This window comes from Magnolia sinica, chromosome 7 (assembly GCF_029962835.1).
Source record: "Magnolia sinica isolate HGM2019 chromosome 7, MsV1, whole genome shotgun sequence".
Classification (NCBI taxonomy): Eukaryota; Viridiplantae; Streptophyta; class Magnoliopsida; order Magnoliales; family Magnoliaceae; genus Magnolia; species Magnolia sinica.
This window is the reverse complement of record NC_080579.1, coordinates 31884596-31906934: the sequence shown is the minus strand read 5'-3', so window position 1 is coordinate 31906934 and position 22339 is coordinate 31884596. Positions and strand designations below refer to the sequence as shown.

The 22339-nt window shown below is 40.3% G+C and overlaps 1 protein-coding gene and 1 long non-coding RNA gene across 2 annotated transcripts; both read left to right on the top strand.

Annotated features, from left to right (window-relative positions):
• The first annotated feature begins 260 nt into the window (after positions 1 to 260).
• Positions 261 to 20687, top strand: LOC131251275 (probable pectate lyase 5). The gene is made up of 4 exons (XM_058251897.1): positions 261 to 716; positions 804 to 1722; positions 1903 to 2108; positions 20427 to 20687. The coding sequence occupies exons 1-4, from the start codon at positions 583 to 585 to the stop codon at positions 20638 to 20640; spliced, it is 1473 nt and encodes a 490-aa protein (XP_058107880.1). The 5' UTR covers positions 261 to 582; the 3' UTR covers positions 20641 to 20687.
• LOC131251276 (uncharacterized) lies at positions 2125 to 3265 on the top strand. Its single transcript, XR_009173712.1, has 2 exons — positions 2125 to 2731; positions 2829 to 3265. It is a non-coding gene; the product is annotated as an uncharacterized LOC131251276 (long non-coding RNA).
• Positions 20688 to 22339: the final 1652 nt, after the last annotated feature.

Below are 22339 nucleotides of genomic sequence, written 5' to 3'. Positions count from 1 at the left end.
ACCTATATAGCTTCTGATTGCTACGCAGTATCGAGCATCAAACCCCGCCGCAGTATCAAGTAACTCCCTTTTCAAAAACGTAGGGTGAATTATCACCGCAGCATCGGAAAATCAATAAAAAAAGAAAAAGAAATAAGAGGAGAGCTTCGAAAAACGAATAAGCAACAGGATTCCTTTCCCCTCCCTTTTTGACCTTTTGGAATGAAATTTCCCCCTTTTTAAGCCGAAAAGCCATCGAATAATTAACAACCAAGATAGGAATTACGATAGGAATTACGGGAAGAGATAGAGGGAGTTGGGAGGCGATGGGCTCCCTCCCTAAGACCCTACCTCTTTTATCGTTTATTTCCTCTCTTATCTTCTAAAATAAATAAAATAATAAAAAAGAAAAGAAAAAATCGGTGTGGAAGGCATACTAATAGAACATCGTTATAAAAATAACCCCCCATTTTCCCAAATTATTGTTATTCCTCCTCTCTGTCTCCTCCAAGAAACAGCCCATCTCCAGGTTGGGGTTTCCACCCTTTTTCTTTTAAAGAGTCAGGAAGAAGAAAAGGCAGAGGTTAGGCTGCATCATCCAAGATGCTCCTCAGAACCTACATTCTGCTAATGTGGCTTGCCAATGCCTTCGCTTCTTCCGCTTCAGCGATCCCTCCTAACTTTACTCTCCTTCAACCCCTGCCAGATCCTGAATCCGTTGTCCATGACGTCCAAAGGTATAGTCTCTTCTTTCTCTTCCAACTAGGTTTTTTTTTTTTCGAAAGAGGGTTTTCTGATTTTGGTTCGGGCATTTCGTTGAACAGAAGAGTGGAAGAATCTGTGGGGAGAAAGAGGCGAATGTTATTGGGAGGATATGCGGATTGGTCTTCATCGCCGTCATCATGCCTGACTGGAAATCCAATAGACGACTGCTGGAGGTGTGACACCAACTGGCAGAGCAACCGGCAGCGGCTAGCTGACTGTGGGATCGGGTTCGGGCAGAATGCCATGGGGGGAAAGAGCGGGCAGATGTACGTTGTGACCGACTCGTCGGACCGCGACGCAGTTAATCCTGCGCCGGGGACACTACGCTACGCGGTGATACAATCAGAGCCTTTGTGGATCACGTTTGCCGGGAATATGCTGATTCGACTCAAGGAGGAGCTGATTGTAAACAGCTTCAAGACAATCGATGGTCGGGGCGCAAATGTACATATTGCGGGTGGGGGATGCATAACGCTGCAGTATGTGAGCAATGTGATTATCCACAACATCCACATCCACCACTGCGTGCCTAAGGGCAATGCAAATGTACGGTCGAGCCCCACGCACTATGGGTGGAGGACTAAGTCGGACGGAGATGGGATATCTATATTCGGGGCGCGGGATATATGGGTAGACCATTGCTCCCTTTCCTACTGCGCGGATGGCCTTATTGATGCGATCATGGGATCGACTGGGATCACGATATCCAATAACTACTTCTCCCACCACAATGAGGTGATGCTGCTCGGGCATAGCGACGGCTACCTGCCTGACTCGGCAATGCAGGTGACGATTGCATTCAACCATTTTGGGGAGGCGTTAGTGCAGAGGATGCCGAGATGTAGGCTTGGATACATCCATGTTGTGAATAATGACTTCACTCAATGGGAGATGTATGCAATTGGTGGGAGTGCCAACCCCACCATCAATAGCCAGGGCAATCGGTACATGGCCCCAACAAATCCATATGCCAAGGAGGTTTTCTTCTTATCTTTTCATCTTCATTCTCTGTTTTCTTTTTTCTTTTTGGGTTTCTTTTATTAGATAACATCCATACAATTTTTATTTTTTATTTTTTATTTTTTATTTTTTTGGGTGTTCTGTTTACGTTTGTGATTTCATCATTCACCCACAAATTCTATTTTGGAAATGAGCCAGGTTACAAAGAGGGTGGATACAGATGAGAAAGACTGGACTGGGTGGAATTGGAGAACAGAAGGAGATGTAATGGTGAATGGGGCCTTCTTCGTGCCCTCAGGAGAGGGGTTAGGGGCCACGTATGCAAAAGCTTCAAGTGTGGAGCCGAAATCGGCAGCGCTCATTGATCAGCTTACGATGAACGCTGGTGTCTTGGGTGGGACCAGGTACCCCAGTCTTCTCTTTCTTTTATTTATTTATATTATATTTATTTATTTATTTTTCATTTTTCTTCTAGTCCATGATTATCGAAATCATAATCCCGTAACCAGGAAGAAAAGCGAAACAAGTGGACCAGCTTCCAACTAGCAAATATACTTGGACAAGTGGTCCAATGAATCGACTGTCGTTACCTTCCATGCACGATGTTTCGTTTGGATTAGTTAGTGTTTCGATGCCCTGTCTTGGACCGCCCATTAGTTCCAGTCCACTCCTCGTGGATTATGGTGTGAAAATCAAAATAGTCGGGGTAATCGAGACTTGTTTGACTGAGGACATGAAATCTACAAATGATCTTGTCCATTGATGGTTTAGATCAGCCGATCAGGATTATTTTTTCAAGGAATCCTATGATGGTGCACTGGACCTAATGTAGGGTCTAGCCAGGTGAGGTGGATGCCAACTGGTCCAAAAAGCGACTTCGTACAGGAAAGTTTAATCCGGTTAGACCAATATACAATTTCTCAAAATATTAAGCAGTCAAAGTGCATAGAAACGGCCGGCTAAGAAGTAAAATGTTAGCCAGTGGCAGACAGAAAAATGGATAGGCTATGGGTCTTCTCCTGTAAGAGTTATCATGGCCGTTTAAAAATTGTCCCAGAATGTAATCTAATGATCGTCCATGATTTTAACTGTCCAAAAAATCAGATTGCTAGGGTCGCTTTCAGTTTATCATGCTAAGCCCAACGGCCTTCATTGATGACTATGGTGCTGGGACTAGTGGTCCAATTAGGGCACTGGGAGCTTACTCAGCGTCATAGAAGACTGTTTGTTAAATATTTTCGACTCGAAACTCCCTCCATGTGATAACAATTCTCGTAAAAAAAATAAAAATAAAAATAAAAATCCCTCCATTTTATAACAGTCACTTAAAGGCAAATGGACCCCGCCAGGCTGCTTTCGAGTGGAGTACCTGACTTGTGATAATTGATTGCTACTTGGGACAAATGTGCATTGGATCCACCCATCCAACAGATGGATTGTAACATTTTCGCTGTAGATCTTAAATGTCAGTAAGAGTTGGGGCGGGCCACACACAGGGAACGGTGTAAAGTCAGTGGCCTACATAGGTCTTGGAATGTCCTGTTTTCAGGGATTCAATTCATCCTAGTATGTTGTGTCAGGTTAGTGGATTGGATGGCGCGCGTACACACACACGACAGTAGATCCCACAGACAATTTTAGACCATTTTAACTGTGGGACTTCTCTCGTGTCTTCCGTTCTCGTGGTGTAGCACACGCGTGTGTTGAATTAGCCTGATTTTTGGCCTCGGATCCAAACAGGCAAAAGTAACGCCTCCTCATGTCCGTACGAAGACATGTAACATGATCGCAAAACCTTTTTTCAGCTTTTACAGTGTTTGATGTCGTCATTTCAATTTTTATTTGATATTTCTTGAATTCTTTCTTCTTTTTTCGTAAGATATCGAAGCAACAGTAAAAACGTTTAAAAAAAATAAAATAAAAGGAAAATGTTAAACGCGACAAGTATTTCGCCGCACTAATTGACAGTGAATCAGCACTACATGTTAGATATTTTCGTTTTTCCTAAGACACTTGCACTGGGGGGCCGTCTAGGTAAACGACCTCGATCATCATGTGTTAGGGCAGAAGGGTGAGCTACTGTTCTTTTCTCTGGAGGGCAGCACTCAAGTCGAAATCTCCGCTTGCTGCATACTTGTGGTCCACTTGATGAGCGGCACTAGCTTCAAAGTTTCACCGTTTGTCTTCTGTTTTTAAACTGTGGGGTCTATGTGATCAGGAGCTTAGACCTTTGTGCACATCGGACGCCACTTTTGTACGAGGGGAATCTCCAGTTACCCTAAGCTCTGTGGGGGGGGGGGGGGGGGGGGGTCCACCCACCCTGGTGTCTGTATTATATCCGCTCTGTTTATCTATTTCGTGACTTCATTTTGGGACATGATCACGAGAATGGAAACGTCACTATCGTGGGGTCCACCATGATGCTTATATGCCATCTAATCCGTTCAAAAGGTGGGAAGGGATATGAAGGTAAAATACAAATATACAGGCGCCTAATTCAAAAGGTGGTGGGAATTTAATCCCCTAGTCCAGATGAGTTTTGATTCTGCCTGATTTTGTGAGAAAACGTGTTAACATGGGCTGGCACGAGTGATGGACGGAATGGATATAACACTGACATCAGGGTGGTGGGGCCCAACAAAGCTTCGGTTACTGTAATCGATGTTACACCAGGAAAGTAACGGTCGTCCATATCAGCCAAGTGGACAAGTTGCGGGATAGTGATTATGTGAGTGACACTTGGGATGCTCGGTCCGTTGAGTTGTACGGTTGTCACAAGTCCGATGGAAGTTGCTTGCCTCCCATTGGATTGTAGAGAAAGGGGCTCTCGACTTTTTTTGGACGCGGATTTCCTGCGAAAGCATTTCGCAGGAAGTTCCTGCGCAAGGACGCTGGGTGGGGGCCACCACCATTGTTTTTGGGAAATATACTCCGTTCATCCGTTTTACAAGATAATTTTAGGACAATCCACACGAGAGGAAACATTAGGGAGTCAGTTAGAACCGTTGAAACATTCTCATGACCATAAAAGCTTTCTTTCAGGCTAAATTTTTTGTATTTTCACTTCATCTCTGTGTTAATAACCTTATAAACGGTTTGGATGGCATATAAACATCAAGGTGGAGCCCAAAAAGATTTCAACGGTAGGTATTTCTTTCCCCAATTTTCCCTCTCGTGTGGACCACTTTAGTAAAGTTTGGATCCACCTCATTTTTGGTCGATTTTCCTAAAATGAGCTCACCAAACGGATGAACGGAATACATTTCCCAAAAACATAGTAATGGCCCCCAAACAGCATCCTTGGCTTTCGCAGGAAATCCACGTCCCCTTTTTTTGACGTTAGCTTCCCCTCATCCAATGGCAATAGAGCACCCGACTGTCGAGATTGGGAGCGGATAAGCTGTTACCCTTACCGTGTGAGGACTGCCTTGATGAATGTGTTTCATATCCACGCCACCCATCCGTTTTTTCAGCTCATTTCAGTATGTTTTTCCAAAACTCAAGCAGATCCAAAACACCACTGGAAAAAGTGGTGAATGACCATTAAAAGCCCACGAAATTTTGTATCAATCTAATCTTTGTATGTTACCTTCATTCAGTGTTTTGGTTGACCTTATCAATGGCTTGGATGACAAATAAACATTACTGATCTGTTTAAAGTGGGCCTTGGGAAGTTTTTAATGGTGAGTGTTCAATCATCACTGTTTCTTGTGATGTGGTCCACCTGAGATTTGGATATACTTAATGTTTGGGTTCGCCTCCTAAAATGGGCAGGAAAAACAAATGGATGGAGTGGATATACAAGATATCATCTAGGTAGGATGTATAGCAAGGGTAACACCCACTAAGCTGTTACCCGAGTAACACCTAATCCGCGCCTGTAGACGGTTTAGCCACCTCGGACTAAGCGTTTTCGTACGTCTGTTTCAATTTCTTCTGACCAGCAGCTGACCCTGCTAAAGCAGGCATCTGTCCCTTCCATTAATAAATTAGAGTAGTCATCTGGGGGAGGTTTGGCTGGCTCCGGAACCAGTGATGTGGGTGATCTACTGACCGTGGGGCTGTATATATACACCATCCATCTGTTTTGCCAACGGAAAAATGAAGTAGGTACAAATCTCAGGTGGAGCACAACATATGAAAGAGTGATCATTGAACGCGTGTAGGCCCACTAATGTTTATTTGATAAAGTCACACAAACCTGAATGAAGAAAAGACATTACTATCAACTTCATTCCTAACTTCTGTAGCTCATGAAAAGTTTTTTAATAGTCATTCGGTGGTTCAGTCTACCTGAGATTTATAGTATAAAATGAGTTGGCAAAATTAAAAACGGATTAATGAGGTAGATGTACCATGCATACATCAAGGTAGGCTCCACGGTCAAGGAACCACCCACATCATTGGTTTCGGGGTCCCAGCCATGTGACGGCCAGAGCCATCTCTCTACATGTACAGTACATGTGGACATGATGATGCACCAATAAAATCCGTATATCTACTTACCCATATTGTCCATGGAAAGTAGTTGGAAACGGATGTGGATCCGATGATTCTTGCTGTCTGATCAGTGAGTCTCCAAGTGAGTAGTAAGAGACACGATCAGGGGGCAAATGTTCACAGATTAAATTCATGGTGGTGATGGATAGGATCGTGTAATGTGTGTTATATTTTTAAATTATAAACCATCTATATCATGGGACCTAGTTGATGGGTGCTCCGATTGATAGATCACCTGCCACATGTGCAATGTCTATGTGGCCTACCAACAAATTCAGATCATCTAACCTTTGTTTTTTAATTTAAAGTGCTGACTGTATTTCTTTTAAAACCTTGTTGGATGTGCACTCAGTTGAGTCTGACGTTTGAGTTATAACACACACAGAATCCACCTCCCTATTTTGACCGTTTGATTTGAGGTGCATGCATGCCACGTTCACAAATGCTGTGTACCTATGCATACTTACTGAAAAAGGAAAAGAAAAAGCCGTTACATGTTTTAGTTTATGTTAAGCCCAAAGATTATCTTTACTCGGTCATAGGCATTCTTCGGTTTGGTTAGCTATGAATGCATGTAAACAGTGGTAAACAAGCAATCATGACAAGTGCTCCTTGCTTGGTTTAGCTTCGAATTTCACCTCTAAAATTAAGTAAAACTAGTGTTGTAACTGATACACTCAGATCCATAGCTCAACTGGTAGACTAATGTTGTAATTTATTGTGAATAATGTTGTACTGACATGGGTGTGTACTAACAAGCTACCCAAAAAAAAAAAAAAAAAACTACTGATAGCCTACCATCATGTATATGTTATTAATCATGCTATCCATTTATTTTTTTCATATCATTTTATGACGTGAGCTCAAAGATAAGGTGGATCAAAATCTCAAGTGGACCACATTACAGAAAACAATGAAGATTAAATGTCTGCCACTGAAAACTTCTTGAAGGCTAGAGAAGTTTTGGATCCGTCTCATTTTTTGGCTTGTGCCCTAAAATAATCTAACAAAATGAATGATCAGTGTAGATAAAACACATACATCATGATGGGCTTATAGAGTTTGCATTTACATGATATTCTTTCCCAATCCGTTGACTTATAACAAATACCAAGTAATCCATCGTTTACTTATTTACCGTAGTACATAGGGATTTACAGCTAACCAAATTGGCCCGAGTTCCATATTAGGTGTACCTTCCTTCTGTCAGCATGAGTACGAAGGTTAATTGTTTCTAACCTGTGGCGCTGTAGTTCACTAATCAAAATAATTGGTTTGTTGTGTGGCAATGATGCATGCCCAAAAAAAAAATTCTCATATTGGACGATCGCAGCCATCATTAATACCAGGATCGTTTTTCAGTTGTGCATGGACCATTAATGTATTTATCTTCTTTATGGACAACTTGGGCGACCTCAAGTTGAAAGGGTATGATTGGCCTTCCAAGGCACTTTCAAGGGGTAGTCTATACATGGTGAGAAAACAATAGACAAATGGTCAGGATTATTGAACCACGGTCCGCACTTGTGATGTAGAGCGGGTCACAGACACTTTCATGTCCAAGATGAATCAGAGAAGGCCTGATCGGAGGCAGAAGTCATCGAGACAGTTAGAACCTTAAAACATGCATATCTCGCAAATCAGAATGAGTTATTCGACGTATCATATATGATTTTGGAGTAGGACGAGGTACTTTAGCCAACCTGCCAGGTTGCCCAAACCGAATTTGCGAGATTCCATCATATCGACGGTTGAATTCCACATTTAAGTCCGTTTTTACTATAGATAGTAAGTTTTAGTTTGATTATAACTCTTCATCCATTGGGCTTTAGCAGTTGCGTCCGGCATGAAAATTGTTTAGAAAAATTAGGAGAATAACATAATTAAGCCACATAAGACTGTTTCTATAAATTAAAAATTTACTATTTATAGTAAGTTATGAATTTTAGGGAGTTTTAGTTACAGTTTAATTCCTGAACTTATTCCAAGTCTTGGTATCTGTATTTAAAGGGTTGTAGACTCATTTATTTCAACTATCAATATTCAACAAATTTATTTCATCTATCAATATTCAATAAATTCCTAAACAAATTTATTTCAACTTTTTAGAATTATTTCTAGTTTATATTTTTCCTCGTGGATTCGAGAAGTCTCTGTGAGGAATCCAAAGAAGCTTCATGGATTCGAAGTAGTTATCCCCCCTTGAGGAAGACGGTGATAGACCTCATCACATTCATTCCTGCGTCAATTGGTATCAGAGCGATGATTCTCCTCGGGCCGATGATAAACAATGAAGATCCTATAAACGATGATACAAAGATTCGTTATCTTTCGGAAAGAATGGAAGCTTTCTATCGAGAGAGTCAGTTGACTATGCAAGGGCTGCAGGCAACCCTTAATCGTATTGCGGATGCGCTAATTCCGCTTCAAGCTTAAAGTGAAGCTCAATTGCCCGTGGTTGTTGTACAATACAACCTCGATTTCTGCAGAGCACCATCAGATGATGGTAAATTGTAGGTCACCACTTTAATCATGAGGAAGCCGTTATACATGCCAAATGTAGAAATAGATTTACAACGAGACAACATCTGTCGAACAAGGTGTATTATAAGCCAAAAAGTCTGTAATGCGATCATCGATGTCTGGAGTAGTGAGAATCTCGTGTCGAAAATAATAGCGGAAAAACTGCAACTGAAAATAGAAAAGCATCGATTTCCGTACGCGATTGGATGGATCAAGGAGGTCAACAAAACAGAGGTAACCGAACAATGCACTGTCTTATTTTCATTTTGTAAAAATTATAAAGATCGAGTACTTTGTGATGTAGTTAACATGGAAGGTTGTCATATGTTACTTGGTTGACCATAACAAAATAATATTGATGCTATTGCTGCGCATAGAGGTCGGGATAACGTATTTAAATTTACTAAAAATGGTAGAAAAATTGGCATCGTTTCTGGGAACTGAGAACCAACCCAAGACTTCTAAAGTTAAGGAACAGTCTCTCATACCCAAACATGATTTCGTAAAACAATATGAGAAAACAGGAGATGAAGATGCATTAGTCGAAAATAAAAAATATGTGGAGCTTATGAACATCCCAGAGGATTTGAAACCAATGTTGCAGGAGTTCAAGGTGATTGTACTCGATGAACTCCCTAATAAATTGTCTCCTATATGAGATATACAAAACCACGTTGATCTTGTCACAGGGATAAGTCTACCTAATTGCCTACATTATCAGAAAGAATATTAGATCTTGAAGGTAGAAGTGAAGGAACTAACTGGTACTAGTCAAGTCAAGGAAAGTACAAGTACATGCATTGTGTTAGCTCAAGAGCCTAATGTCAAGTACAAGAAAGGGGTTAATAAACATCAGCATCAGAAGTTATTTCAGAATCATGAGCCAAGTCCCTTGAGTAACTCGAGGACGAGTTTTTTTTTTTTTTTTCAAGTGGAGGGGTCTGATGTAGAATGTATTCAAGTGGAGGGGTCTGATGTAGAATGTATTACAGATACGCTCCTAGCATGGTTAGGCCAAAAGAAGGTGGACCATAAATTGATCGTAACATTTGATCCGAGTATCGTTATGGGGCGCACAACCTATCAATCTATAATGAAACGGGCCATCCGAGGTGAACCGACCCACATAGTGGCTCACATCTATTTGTTTTGTCAGAAAACGTGCACTTTCAGCTCAAAAAACGAATTTTTAGGAAAATTTTATTATTTTTAGTAATTCTTAATTTTTAATATTTTTTCTACTTTTAGAGTTTTAGATTTTCTTCCCTTTTATAAAGAACTTGTAATTATGTTAGTTAGGACTCTTCTAGTAAAAGTTTATTTGAAATTTTTATTTTTAGAAATTTAGTTTTAGAAGAATTTTATTAGCATTAGAATTTTTATTAGCGTTAGAATTTTGCTATTTTTGGTAATTACGAATTTTTGTTTATTTATTTTTTATTAATAGTATAAGGAGACACATTAGGGATTAATCAATTAAATTATGAATTTTATAGAATTTATTTATATTTTTCTTGATTTCTTTCCTCGTGGATTCGAGAAGTCTCTGTAAGGAGTCCAGAGAAGCTCTGTGGATTTGGAGTATTTATCGTTGAGGAAGATGGTGATCGACCTCATCATGTCCATCCCTGCGTCAACTTGGTAGAATTCAAAACCATGTACACTGTAGACATCGTTGATAGAAAAATAGAAATGATACTTCATCATCATCTCATTGAAGCTATCCCTGAGTAATTGGGGCTGGCTATATGAATTCATTTCACTTTATTAAAGGTTATAACTTTAGTTAGACCAGAGGTCACTGACAATCAAAACGAACCAAGATTGTAAGGGTCTTATCTTATCTTTTTTTTTTTTCAAGTATTTTATATATGATATGTGAAAAATAAACAAATAAAATAAAATAAAAGAGTACATATGATACTTTTAGTCTTGGTTAGTTTTAATATATTTATGATTAAACATTTTTTGACGATGGATTAGTTGTTTTAGTGATTAGAGTTGTGAAAAGGGGGCTAATTCTTAGAAACAAGGCATTTTATTTTCATATCTTGAAAATTAATTAAACTAAAATATGTTTTTACCACTAAACGGTGTCAACCTTTCACAACGCATGTGAAATGTGTATGCTAATTCTCAATCCAAATGTGGACCGTTGTATTATTCCTTTCCAAAGTTTACTGGGTCGAAAACCGCCTAGCTCATTGACACCAAAGTCTTCAAACTGATTTATGTTCTGTATCTCTATCAGTCACCATTAATACAACTCCCTGCATGTTGCGTAACACGCTAACAATGCATTGAACCGAGATCCAATCTCCGGTCTCACCCACAAACGATAAACAGAAAGAAATATAATCTAAAAGTAGAATCAAAGCATACAAAACAAACCACAAGACAAGATATACGTGAAAAAACCCCAACTGAGGGTAAAAAACCACGGGTGCAAACTTCCACTATGAAGAAAACGAGATTACAAGTAATATAATAACCTTTTCCCTTGGATGTATAGAGAAAACCCTTTGTCCATATTTTAGAATAACTCCCCTTACCCTAGAAAAGCCCTAGGGACCCCTATTTATAGTTTAGGCAACTTCCCTTTCGCACCTCTGCAAAAATCGACTCAAAAATCCGCAGTCCGTGTAAAATTCAAAAACGAATTTGCATAACCTCGACTGGTCGAGCGGACCCTCGATTGGTCGAGCATGGGCCTTGACTGGTCGAGCACCTCAGAACCTAAAACCTGATGCTTGCTGGACTTTGAGTCGAGCCAATTCTCGGCTGGTCGAGTGGGCTACTCGACCAGTTGAGCAGGGCACTCAACTGGTCGAGCGACCCTGTCTAGATGTAGCTCCATATCTCAACAATCTCCCACTTGGAGACACATCACCATAAACCTTCGTCTTCTACATCCGGAGTGCACCACCTCCCCATCTTCACGTTTGAAGACCAATCAAAGCTGAACAGATCTTCAGCTTCTCCCGTGTGACCGCCTTGGTCAGCATATCCGCAGGATTTTCACTTGTATGAATCTTCTCCAAAATAATCGATCTATCTTCCAGTAACGAACGTATGAAGTGATATCTGATGTCAATATGCTTGGTCCTTGAATGAAAGGCTGAATTCTTAGCCAAGTGTATTGCACTCTAACTGTCACTGTACAGCTTGCAATCTGCTTGCGTCTTACCCAACTATTTCATGAAACCTTGCATCCACACCATTTCCTTGCACGCTTCTATAGCTGCAACATATTCTGTTTCTGTCGTACCGATAGATATTATCTTCTGTTACTGAGAGACCCAACTGACTGCAACACTACCCAAAGTAAAGACATAACTAGTAGTGCTTCTTCTGCTGTCGATATCTCCTGCCAAATTTGAATCTACGTAGCCTTGTAGCTTGATTTCCGATCCACCATAACACAACCCTATATCCACAGTATCTACCAGGTATCTGAGTATCTACTTCACAACTTATCAATGTTCCTTCTCGGGGTTGTTCATGAACCTATTAACAAGTCTCACTGCTTGAGCAATGTCTGGCCTCGTGCTCACCATAGCATACATAAAACTCCCAATAGTTAACGCGTATAGGACTTTAGCGATGTAGTCTCGTTCCTCCTGCGTCTTTGCACCTTGCTCCTTAGAAAGCTTAAAGTGGTTGGCTAATAAAGTACTAACCGGCTTAGCACCTCCCATATTAAATCGATCAAGTACCTTGGCTATGTACTCTGCTTATGACAAAGCCAATTTCTTATTTTCCGTGTCACGCTTTATCCTCATGCCTAGGATTTGTTTTGCAGCTCTTAAATCCTTCATGGCAAATTTGTTAGATAGTTGTTTTTTGAGATCTGAGATATCCTTCATGCTTGATCCGACCACAAGCATATCATAAATGTACAGAAGAAGGATAATGTATGACGTATCAAACTTCTTTAAATAGCAACAGTAGTCTGCATGACATCTCCTGTAACCGTTTCCCAATATGAAACTGTCGAACTTCTTGTACCACTGCCTCGGGGTCTGCTTCAGGCCATATAGACTCTTCTTCAGTCTATACACCTTGTTCTCATTTACTGTTGCCACGTATCCTGTCAGCTGATGCATGCATATCTTTTCTTCAATGTCCCCATGAAGAAAGACTGTCTTAACATCTAACTACTCTAGATGTAGGTCATCTATAGCCACTATACTCAAGACCATGCAAATCGTAGACATTTTCACCACAAGTGAAAATATTTCAGGAAAATCAATACCTGTCTTTTGTTGAAACCCTTTCATAACCAATCTAGCCTTGTACCGTTTTAAACCATCGTGCTCCTCCTTCAGTCTGTAAATCCACTTGTTATGAAGAGCTTTCTTACCCTTGGGTAGAGTGACTAGCTCCCATGTACGATTAGACTCAAGAGAGTCCATCTCATCATCCATGGCCTGCTCCCACTTAACTCGTGTATCTGACTCTAATGCCTCTTCAAAACACTCTGGTTCACCATTATCTGTCAGCAATAGATAATGTAAGGAGGGTGAGTATCGGACCGTGGGTCTCCTCTTCTGAGTAGACCTCCTCACAACCGGTGTCTGTGGCTCTACCTCATAATACTCTTGTGCATGATCATTCTGTGGCGCTGTAACACCCGTGTCCAGTAACTCTTTTAACTCTACAAATTCTTTCTCCTCGGCCTGATTTTCCTTCATAGTCCTTATGCATCACTTTTTCATTGAAGACTACATCTTTGCTTCTGATGATTTTTCTATTTTCTGTATCCAAAAACTTGTAGCCAAAATCATGCTGCCAGTAGCCTATAAACGTGCTTCTCCTGGACTTCGCATCTAGCTTGTTTCTGTGTTCTATATCAATGTGAACATATGAAGTGCAACCGAATACTCTAAGATGTGCAAGGTTCACTTCTTTCCCAATCCACGTTTCTTCTGGTAGCCCACCATCCAATAGTGCTGATGGACTTCTGTTGATGAGATATGCAGTAGTATTCATTGCATTTGCCCAAAACGTCTTGGGCAACCTTGCATGTAGCTTCATGCTCCTGGTGCGCTCAAGGATGGTCCTGTTAATACGCTCAGCCATACCATTTTATTGCGGTGTCCCTGAAATCGTTTTCTGATGTTTGATTCCATTTGCTGCACAATACGCCTCAAATCTCTTACACATTATTCTCCACCATTATCTGTTCTGAGACATTTTACTGTTTTACCTGTCTCGTTTTCTACCATTACTTTTCACTTCGTAAATACATCAAATATATCAGATTTATGCTTTAAGAAATAGACTCACAGTTTTCTACTAGCATCATCAATAAAAGAAACAAAATAATGTGAGCCACCAAGAGATAATACTTGTGCCGGTTCCCACGCATCAGTGTGTACAAGCTCTAACAGATGTATCTTTGGAGCGCGTCTTGTTTTCTTGAAACTTACCCTCTTCTACTTGCCATACACGCAGTCTTTGTAGAATTCCAAGTCAATAGACTTCAACCCTGGTAGCTTCCCTTTTAATAATAACACTTTCATCCATTTCTCACTCATATGTCCTAACCTTTGATACCATAACTGCCCATTCACTCCAGTTGATGTGATTGCGAGTGAATTATACGATCCTGAAGTTATGTACAAAGTACATTCCTTCTTGTCTCGAGATATCACCAAGACATTTTTTGTGATCTTCCAGGAATCGTTAGTGAAGGTCGTCACATATCTGGAATCTGCTAATTGTCCTACTGAGATAAAATTCTATTTCAAACTTGGTACATGTCTGACATCCTTCAATTTCAAAGTTGTTTCGTCTTTCTGATTTATATGAACGTCTCCCTTTCCAACGATACTGCACGTCTCATCATCACCCAGGTAGACTCTCCTAAAGTCACCTGATACATAATCACGCAAAACTTCCTTACATGAAGTGACATGAAACGAAGCACCCGAATCTATAACCCAAGACTCATTCCTTGCGTCAAGAGATAAGATCAACGTCTCTGTGTCACTTTCCTCAGATAAATTCACTGAATCATTCCCGCCTTGAGAGATTCCTTCTTGTTTCTTAAGTGATCTGTAATCACGTTTCATGTGCCCCTTCTTGCGCAATGCCAACACCCATCTTTGTCTTTCGGTCCCTTAGACTTCTTCCTCGACTTAGAACGTCCGTGGTTATTGCCTCATTTGTTAATCAATCTTTCTCTTCCTTCAATGTTTAACGCATTCCCTGTATCCCCTGAAACTCCCGATGCCTTGTAGATTCTTCGCTTAGAATTAGACCGGCCACATCCTCAAATTTCAGCTTTGTCGACCTTGAAGAATTGCTCACAGCAATCACCAAACCATCCCAACTGTTTAGCAAACTAGACAAGATCAATAACGCTTTGACCTCATCCTAAAAGATAATGCCAACGAATTCCAACTGGCTCGTGATTGTGTTGAACTCATTTAGATGTTTAGCCACGCTCCCACCATCTGACATCTTCATGTTGAATAGTTGTTTCATGAGATGAACCTTATTGGACGCTGATAGTTTTTCATACATCGTAGCTAGGGCTTCCATTAATTCTTTTGTGGTTTTCACCTTGTATATATTGAAGGCGACGCTCTTAGACAAAGAGAGTCGGATCGTTCCTAAAGCCTTCCGATCTAATAAAAACCATTCATCATCTATCATCTTTTCTGGTTTCATCTCTTTTCCTCCTAGAGGAATATAGAGGTCCTTCTGATACAGATAATCCTCCATGTGAATCTTTCAGAAGGCAAAGTTTGAACCATCAAACTTCTCAATTCTAGTTTTCCCTTCTACCATCATTGCTCTCAATAGAACTAAACCAATAGCTCTTATATCAGTTGTTGTCCAGCACGCCAACAACGCAGTGAACTGAGATCCAATCTCTGGTCTCACTCACAAACGATAAACAGAAAGAAATATAATCTAGAAGTAGAATCAAGGCATACCAAACAAACCAGAAGACAAGATATACGTGGAAAAATTCCAACTAAGGGTAAAAAACCACTGGTGCAAACTTCCACTATGAAGAAAACGAGATTACAAGCAATATACTAACCTTTTTCATTGGATGTATAGAGAAAACCCTTTGCTCACACTTTAGAATAACTCCCCTTACCCTAGAAAAGCCTTACGGACCCCTATTTATAGTTTAGGCAACTTCTCTTTGGTACTTCTGTGAAAATCGACTCAAAAATCTGTAGTCCATACAAAATCCGGAAACGAATCTGCGTAACCTCAACTGGTCGAGCAGGCTACTCGATTGGTCGAGCATGGGCCTCGACTGGTTGAGCACCTTAGAACCCAAAACCTAATGCTCGCTGGACTTTGAGTCGAGTCAGTCATCAACTGGTTGAGTGGGCTACTCGACCGGTCGAGTAGGGCACTCAACTAGTCGAGTGGCCCTGTCCAGATGTGGCTCCACATCTCAACACTGCATTGAGCTGTTTCAAGCTAATGCAGCCGTATCATTCACGAGTGATTCATCTCATCCGATGATCTCATGGCATAGATGTCATGTCTAGAAAACCTCGGGTGGGACACAATGTACTAGAAAAGAAATAAATTAACAGTCCAAATTCTAAGTCCACCATGTTTTGTACGTTGTGGCCACCTGTTGATGGAATAAGCCTTGAGTTTTGAAACATTGGTACACATACAGTGAGGATGGAATCAAGGTCCGTTCGGATCCACTAATGCGTGGCTTGTTTCCACATTTGGGACAAAGAAGACGTGCAATATGCAATGGAGCGGGTTCACACAACATGTTTTTCTCTTTTCCTTCCTTTAGGTTCCTCCTCCATAGATATTTGAGCTGCCCCGTGCTTTCAGAATCTCATGGGCCCAGAGGCTTGGTTTTCAGCCTTTTCGGTTACGTCCATATCTACTTTTTTATTTTTTATTTTTATTTTATTTTCTTATGAAGATTTTTATTTGAGGAGCTGGTGGTCCGGCCTGCACTTTATCATTTGCATCTTTCTACTTTCTACATTATACTCTAAAAAGTGTGATGGTTCATGCTCATGCAATCGACAATTGTATGAAATTAACCCTATCTAAGCCATGGGGCCCACTTTAGGTGATCTATAAAATAATAATAATAATACTAATAAACCACACAAACTCTGAAAGGCTGTCCTGACGAGCCGATTGTTCTACATCCAATGGACGGTTAAAATGAGCTATATTTATAGGCTAAAAAGATAACAATCAAGTCCCCATTAATTGGGGCCTAGCCCCTCCTGTTGTACGGCTGAGATTGAACCTTCTAACGATTCCACTTCTACGGGTGCATGGAAATAATATTTCTACTATGTTGATGAGGAGAAAAAGAAAGAAAAAGAAAGAAAAAAGTAGAAAGAAAAAGAAACGAAAATAAAAGGAAGCCCCGAATAAAAGAGATTATGCTGTGCTTTTAAGCCCTTTGGGTGTTGTTCATCCACCAGTCTTGTGATTTATTTATTTATTTTAAGTCCGATAGTTTCGATCATAAGCCACAGCACGGAATGTGATCTACACGAAGGAGAGGATTAGTTTTTTTTTTTTTTTTTTTTCTTTCAAAGGTGTCCATTAATAGGATCTTATAATAGTCCAATTGGATTGATTTATGAGTCACCACCTATCGGAAATGAGTCACACGATGTAATTGGAGCCACAAGGTCCGCAATTGTTAAGCGGCCGTATATTCCAACCATCAAAGTTGAAAAAGTATTTCCATGAAAAACCAAAAGCGACTGGTGCATGTATCAATTCTTTTGAAAATTTTAGATACTACGACGCACCACACATGATACGCCCTGCCGGCTTTGCCAATGCTGGTTTAGCTATCAGGTGGGCCACCCTGATGAGACGCCTTACCTAATTTTGGAATGCCGATTGACAAGTGAAACCCAAACTACCTCCAAGGTTAATGAAATGATGTGGTGAGATTTGATTGCCCAAATAAATCCTAAAAAAATCTTTAAAAAGACGGTTGGTGCGGCGCGGGTTTCATGCCCAATCCGTGTCCCTGATTTTTTGCCAGAGGATCTTCAAGGCAGTCCACATCATGTTCTGCTCCGATACCCAGCATACGTGCGAAGCTGGTGCCAGGTGGGCGTGTGCTGCGTGTAAAGGGTTGCTATATGGACCATGGATGTGGAGATAGTAAATCTCTTCTATACAGTTCTGTTCAAAGTCCTTTTCAAACAATATAAAATGCCCCTGCCATGTTCCATGCAGAGCGCGTCATTTTATTCGCATGGTTGTTTTACAAAGAGCTGACAAGGTACCACAATTCAAACACATGCGCAGGACTAATCACACGTGTTACCTTTATATCTCAATCAAAACCGTTCAAATAATGTTTTCTACTCTAGGGTCCATAATCTGAAATTTGTTTCCTTAATCGCTGCTAAGACCGACTGTGAGACTGCTGTTTATTGGCTAGTTGAAATTGCACTGTGGACCCTTGATTTCTTAACATTCCATTCAATGGCTGTCAATCAGACTTTTAAGATCCTCAAAACGGTATATGCTGTGATCCATTTAGAGCGGGGCTCACGGTTTGGATGCTCTGGATGGATCACATGCATGCCGTACACGACACGCATGAGTACGGATGGTATCCACCACAGTAACCATGTTTTCTCTTTATTCCCAGCCAATGCATGTACATTCCCTGGCTGATGCTTGCCAGCTAATTTACTGGGCCCACATTCTTTATGGAGGAAAGAAAAAAATGGTACACTTCCGGTAGAGTGCGATGGATAAACCTAATTAAAACTAAACGGTCCAATTTATGCATACAAATTTAGATCTATTATAAACTAAAACTTACATTTATCTATCTATCTATTTATTTATTTTATCTTATTATCAGATTTGTGGACATTTATTGAACGGTTGACAATGAAAAATATCCAATGATCTATCTCAACGAACAAGTGTCCACGAATCAGAGGATAGGATGGTGCAACTAATCTAATATTTAGACTGTAGCTAGGTGACAGTGAATTATACAATTTAGCTGGTTTAATATGAAATAATGCATGCCACTTGTATCGTTTTGAAGTGCCTGCGTATCAAGTTTAGCATGCCGTCAGAGTATCAAATAACGCTTTCCTTTTTATATAACCTCACAGGATATAAAGTCCATAAAAGTAAAACAATCTAAGGAAATTTTAAGATATTATTTCGGTCTCCCTTTTATTTTTATTTTTTAAAAAAATCTTTTAAATATATAATATTTGGAAATGGGCCCACTTCATTGTGCACACATCCTTTTCCACAGATGTTTGCGTGCGAAGCGAGTCATTCATCAAGTGGCGTTTTAGAAAGAATGTGCTGGCCTATTGACTTTGGTGGTCCAACTAGGTCATACTTGTCTGAAAGTAGGCAATTTGGCAAAATGGCTGATATCATATTCAACCTACACATGTGGCCCACCTGCCATGTTACTAGACAGCCATTGTTTCGGGTACAAGGATTGTTCCTGTGTAGTCCCACCCGACGAATGAACCTGATCTGGTATAGGGAACGGATTGGCTACTCCCCTGCCACTAGCCCGGTGGCTGGTGGACGGTGCTCTGTGGGCCCCACCATGATGTATGTGTTTCATCCATGCTGTTCAGCCATTTTTACAGATCATTTTATGGCTTGATCCGAAAATGAGAGGGATATAAATCTTAGATTGACCACACCACAGGAAAACAATAATGATTGGATATCCACCATTAAAATCCTCCTGAGGCCCATTGTACTGTTTATTTGACATCCAATCTGTTGATTAGGTCATACAGACGTAGATGAAGGGAAAAAATAAATATCAGCTTGATCCAAAACTTTTATGGCCCTCAAAAAGTTGTTAATGGTCGATGTTGATTCAACATTGTTTCCTGTAACGTGGTCCACTTGAGATTGGGATATACCTCTTTTTTGGTCTCATACCCTAAAATGATCTAGAAAAATAGATGGATGGCATGGATGAAAGACATACATCATGGTGGGGACCACATAGGCTGGTGGCAGGGGGAGTAGCCAATCCGTTTCCTCGCATAACGCCTATTAGAAGCTAATGGGCCAGTCATGGAGCATTTAATGTAAGTACAAGCTGCATGCACATGCTAGACAAGGTCTTTTATTTGCTGGGACCTATCATGAGTCGATTATACACCAAAAGTCACAAAAGCATGCTGATCGAGGCGCCGAATGTTGACGAATGGTTTAATAACACTTTTCAAACCTTCTTGGATGGCCCATTACTGTAATTTATATCCAAGGTTGGCACCAAGAGATCTTGTGGATTCTTTTTCTCGTATATATTGCAGGTCGTCTTTTCCTGACCGGCTGTGTTGCCCCGATGCTGAAAAGATGGATCCATTAAGGAAGATTCGGCTATTATAGCATTTGAAATATATATATAAAAAAGTAGTGATATTGTACTAAAAAGCATAAAGAGTTGGTTTTTTTTTTTTTTGGTGACAATGGCACCCCTTGGAAGAAAAATGCGACAGGGTTAGAATTTCACAGTAAATCATAGACCCGTGTGTAGAAATTCAAGGCACATGGATGGATGAGCATGTATCTTCATGGACCGAGGATCAAACAACTATTAGTAATAATGATGAAAATGAAGTGTAAAAGTCGTCTGAAGCGGGCCGCTGCCCATGTGATTTGAGTGATTGCTGATGCAGTACTGACTTGGGTGTCGATTGTGACAGGGATAACAGTCTGAGCATGGCGTACCCAGGATTCAACGGTGGTGGGTCCGGTTCGGGGTCCAGCAGCAGCGGTGATGGAGCTTACTTTGGAATGGTATTTGGGAGTGGCTACGGTAGCGCCGCACCACCGTCACCCTCTTTGCTTTTGTCTTATCTAATTATTGTATGGTTTTCCTTAATCATTTTGTACATGAGCTTCACTCCATGGATTTAGAAATTCAAAAGGCGCTATAATTATCACGTCGAAAATTTCCTTAGCCATTACCCACGAATGAGATGATCTTCCTTTCACCTCCACCGAGAGAGTATCTTTTCGTTATATGCGTGCTCGACGTGACGGACGCGGTTTGGCTGATAACCCTGACACTAGCCAGCTAGCTGGTGTCAAACCATGATGTATATGTTTTATCCATGCTTTCCATCCATTTCGCCAGCTCATTTTAAGGGCCTGAGCCAAAATGAGGTAGATCCAAGGCTCAAGTGGACCATAGTATCTGCAAAAGTGCAGATTGAATGCTTACCATTGAAAACTTTATGAAGGCCACAAGAGTTTTGAATCAGTCTGATTTTTCTTTTTTCTTTTTTCCTTTTCTATATATATATATATGACCTTATAAACAGGTTGGATGATAAATAAATAAAAATGTGAATGTCATTATTTTATGTTATCATCAAAATTTGGATAAACAAGTGATTGGTTGCAAAAGTGAGTCCACCAATGCATCTACAAAGATAATACGAAGCAAGCAATGGGGGTGTCAATAACGGCTATGGACCATTCGATGCCTAAGGCCGGTGATCTTAGATGTAAAAAGGCTTGAGCTTGGGTTTTTATCACTTACTTTTCTTCAATCATAGTAGGGGTACTTATATGGCCCATCGGGTGGTGTTGAGATTGTGTATCTTCTGAGATTCGTACTTATATGGTCCATCAGGTGGTGTTGAGATTGTGTATCTTCTGAGATTCGCAGGATACATTGGAAGATCTTATCTGGATATGAATCTTTCTCCAGATCTATCACCGAGCATGCCTCGGTCAGTGTGATCTTTAGGTATAATGAATTTGATCTCTTAATTTGAGATGGGATATACTTCGAGATTCTCACCCTGTCTTGGTGGTGATTGACCTACTCAACTCGGAAAATGACTCATGCAACCTAGCTCTGCCTTCAAGGATCTCGATTCTGGGTCAATTTATCTATCGAGAGGATCATTAACCATATCATCTGAGCTCTACGAGCTATTTGCCTTATCAGTTTGGGAATCTCATCTTGATGGTCTTCCTATGGTTGGTTATACTTTCCACGTAGTAGGCTAGTTCAGTTTTTCCTACAACATTTTCTATGGTGTGCTCTACTTAGGCTTTGGATATACGTCAATTTTAGGTGTGTTCCACTTAAGCTTTAGATATACTTCAATTTTAGGCTTGTGCTCTAAAATGAGCTGGCAAAATGGTTGTACACTGTGGATAAAACACATAAATCATGGTGGGGCCCATCAAGCTTTGACACCATCTAGCTTTCTAGTGTTGGGGTCTACAGTCGAACCCCATCCTAAGTAGACACGACTACTCTTTTGAAGTTGCATCTAGGTTTGGACAAACTTAAGGGCAAGCATCACTTAAAAGTGATTTTAGATGATTCTAAATTTCAAAATTACTTAGTTAATTATTAAGCACATTTGGCTTAGGCATGCATTATTTGCTAATTAAATTTTTTTAAAAAATTTGTAAAGTAAAAAGGCAAAAAAAAACTCATTTTTTCCAAAGTTGACTTTAGGACATTTTTATTATTGTTTTTGAACATTGTATATATCAAAATTAACTGTAGTTGTTTGTGCAACTTAGATGATGTCATGTAGTAATAAAATTTCAACAAGAGACAGGCTTAAGATCTTTTCAGCTACCTTGACGG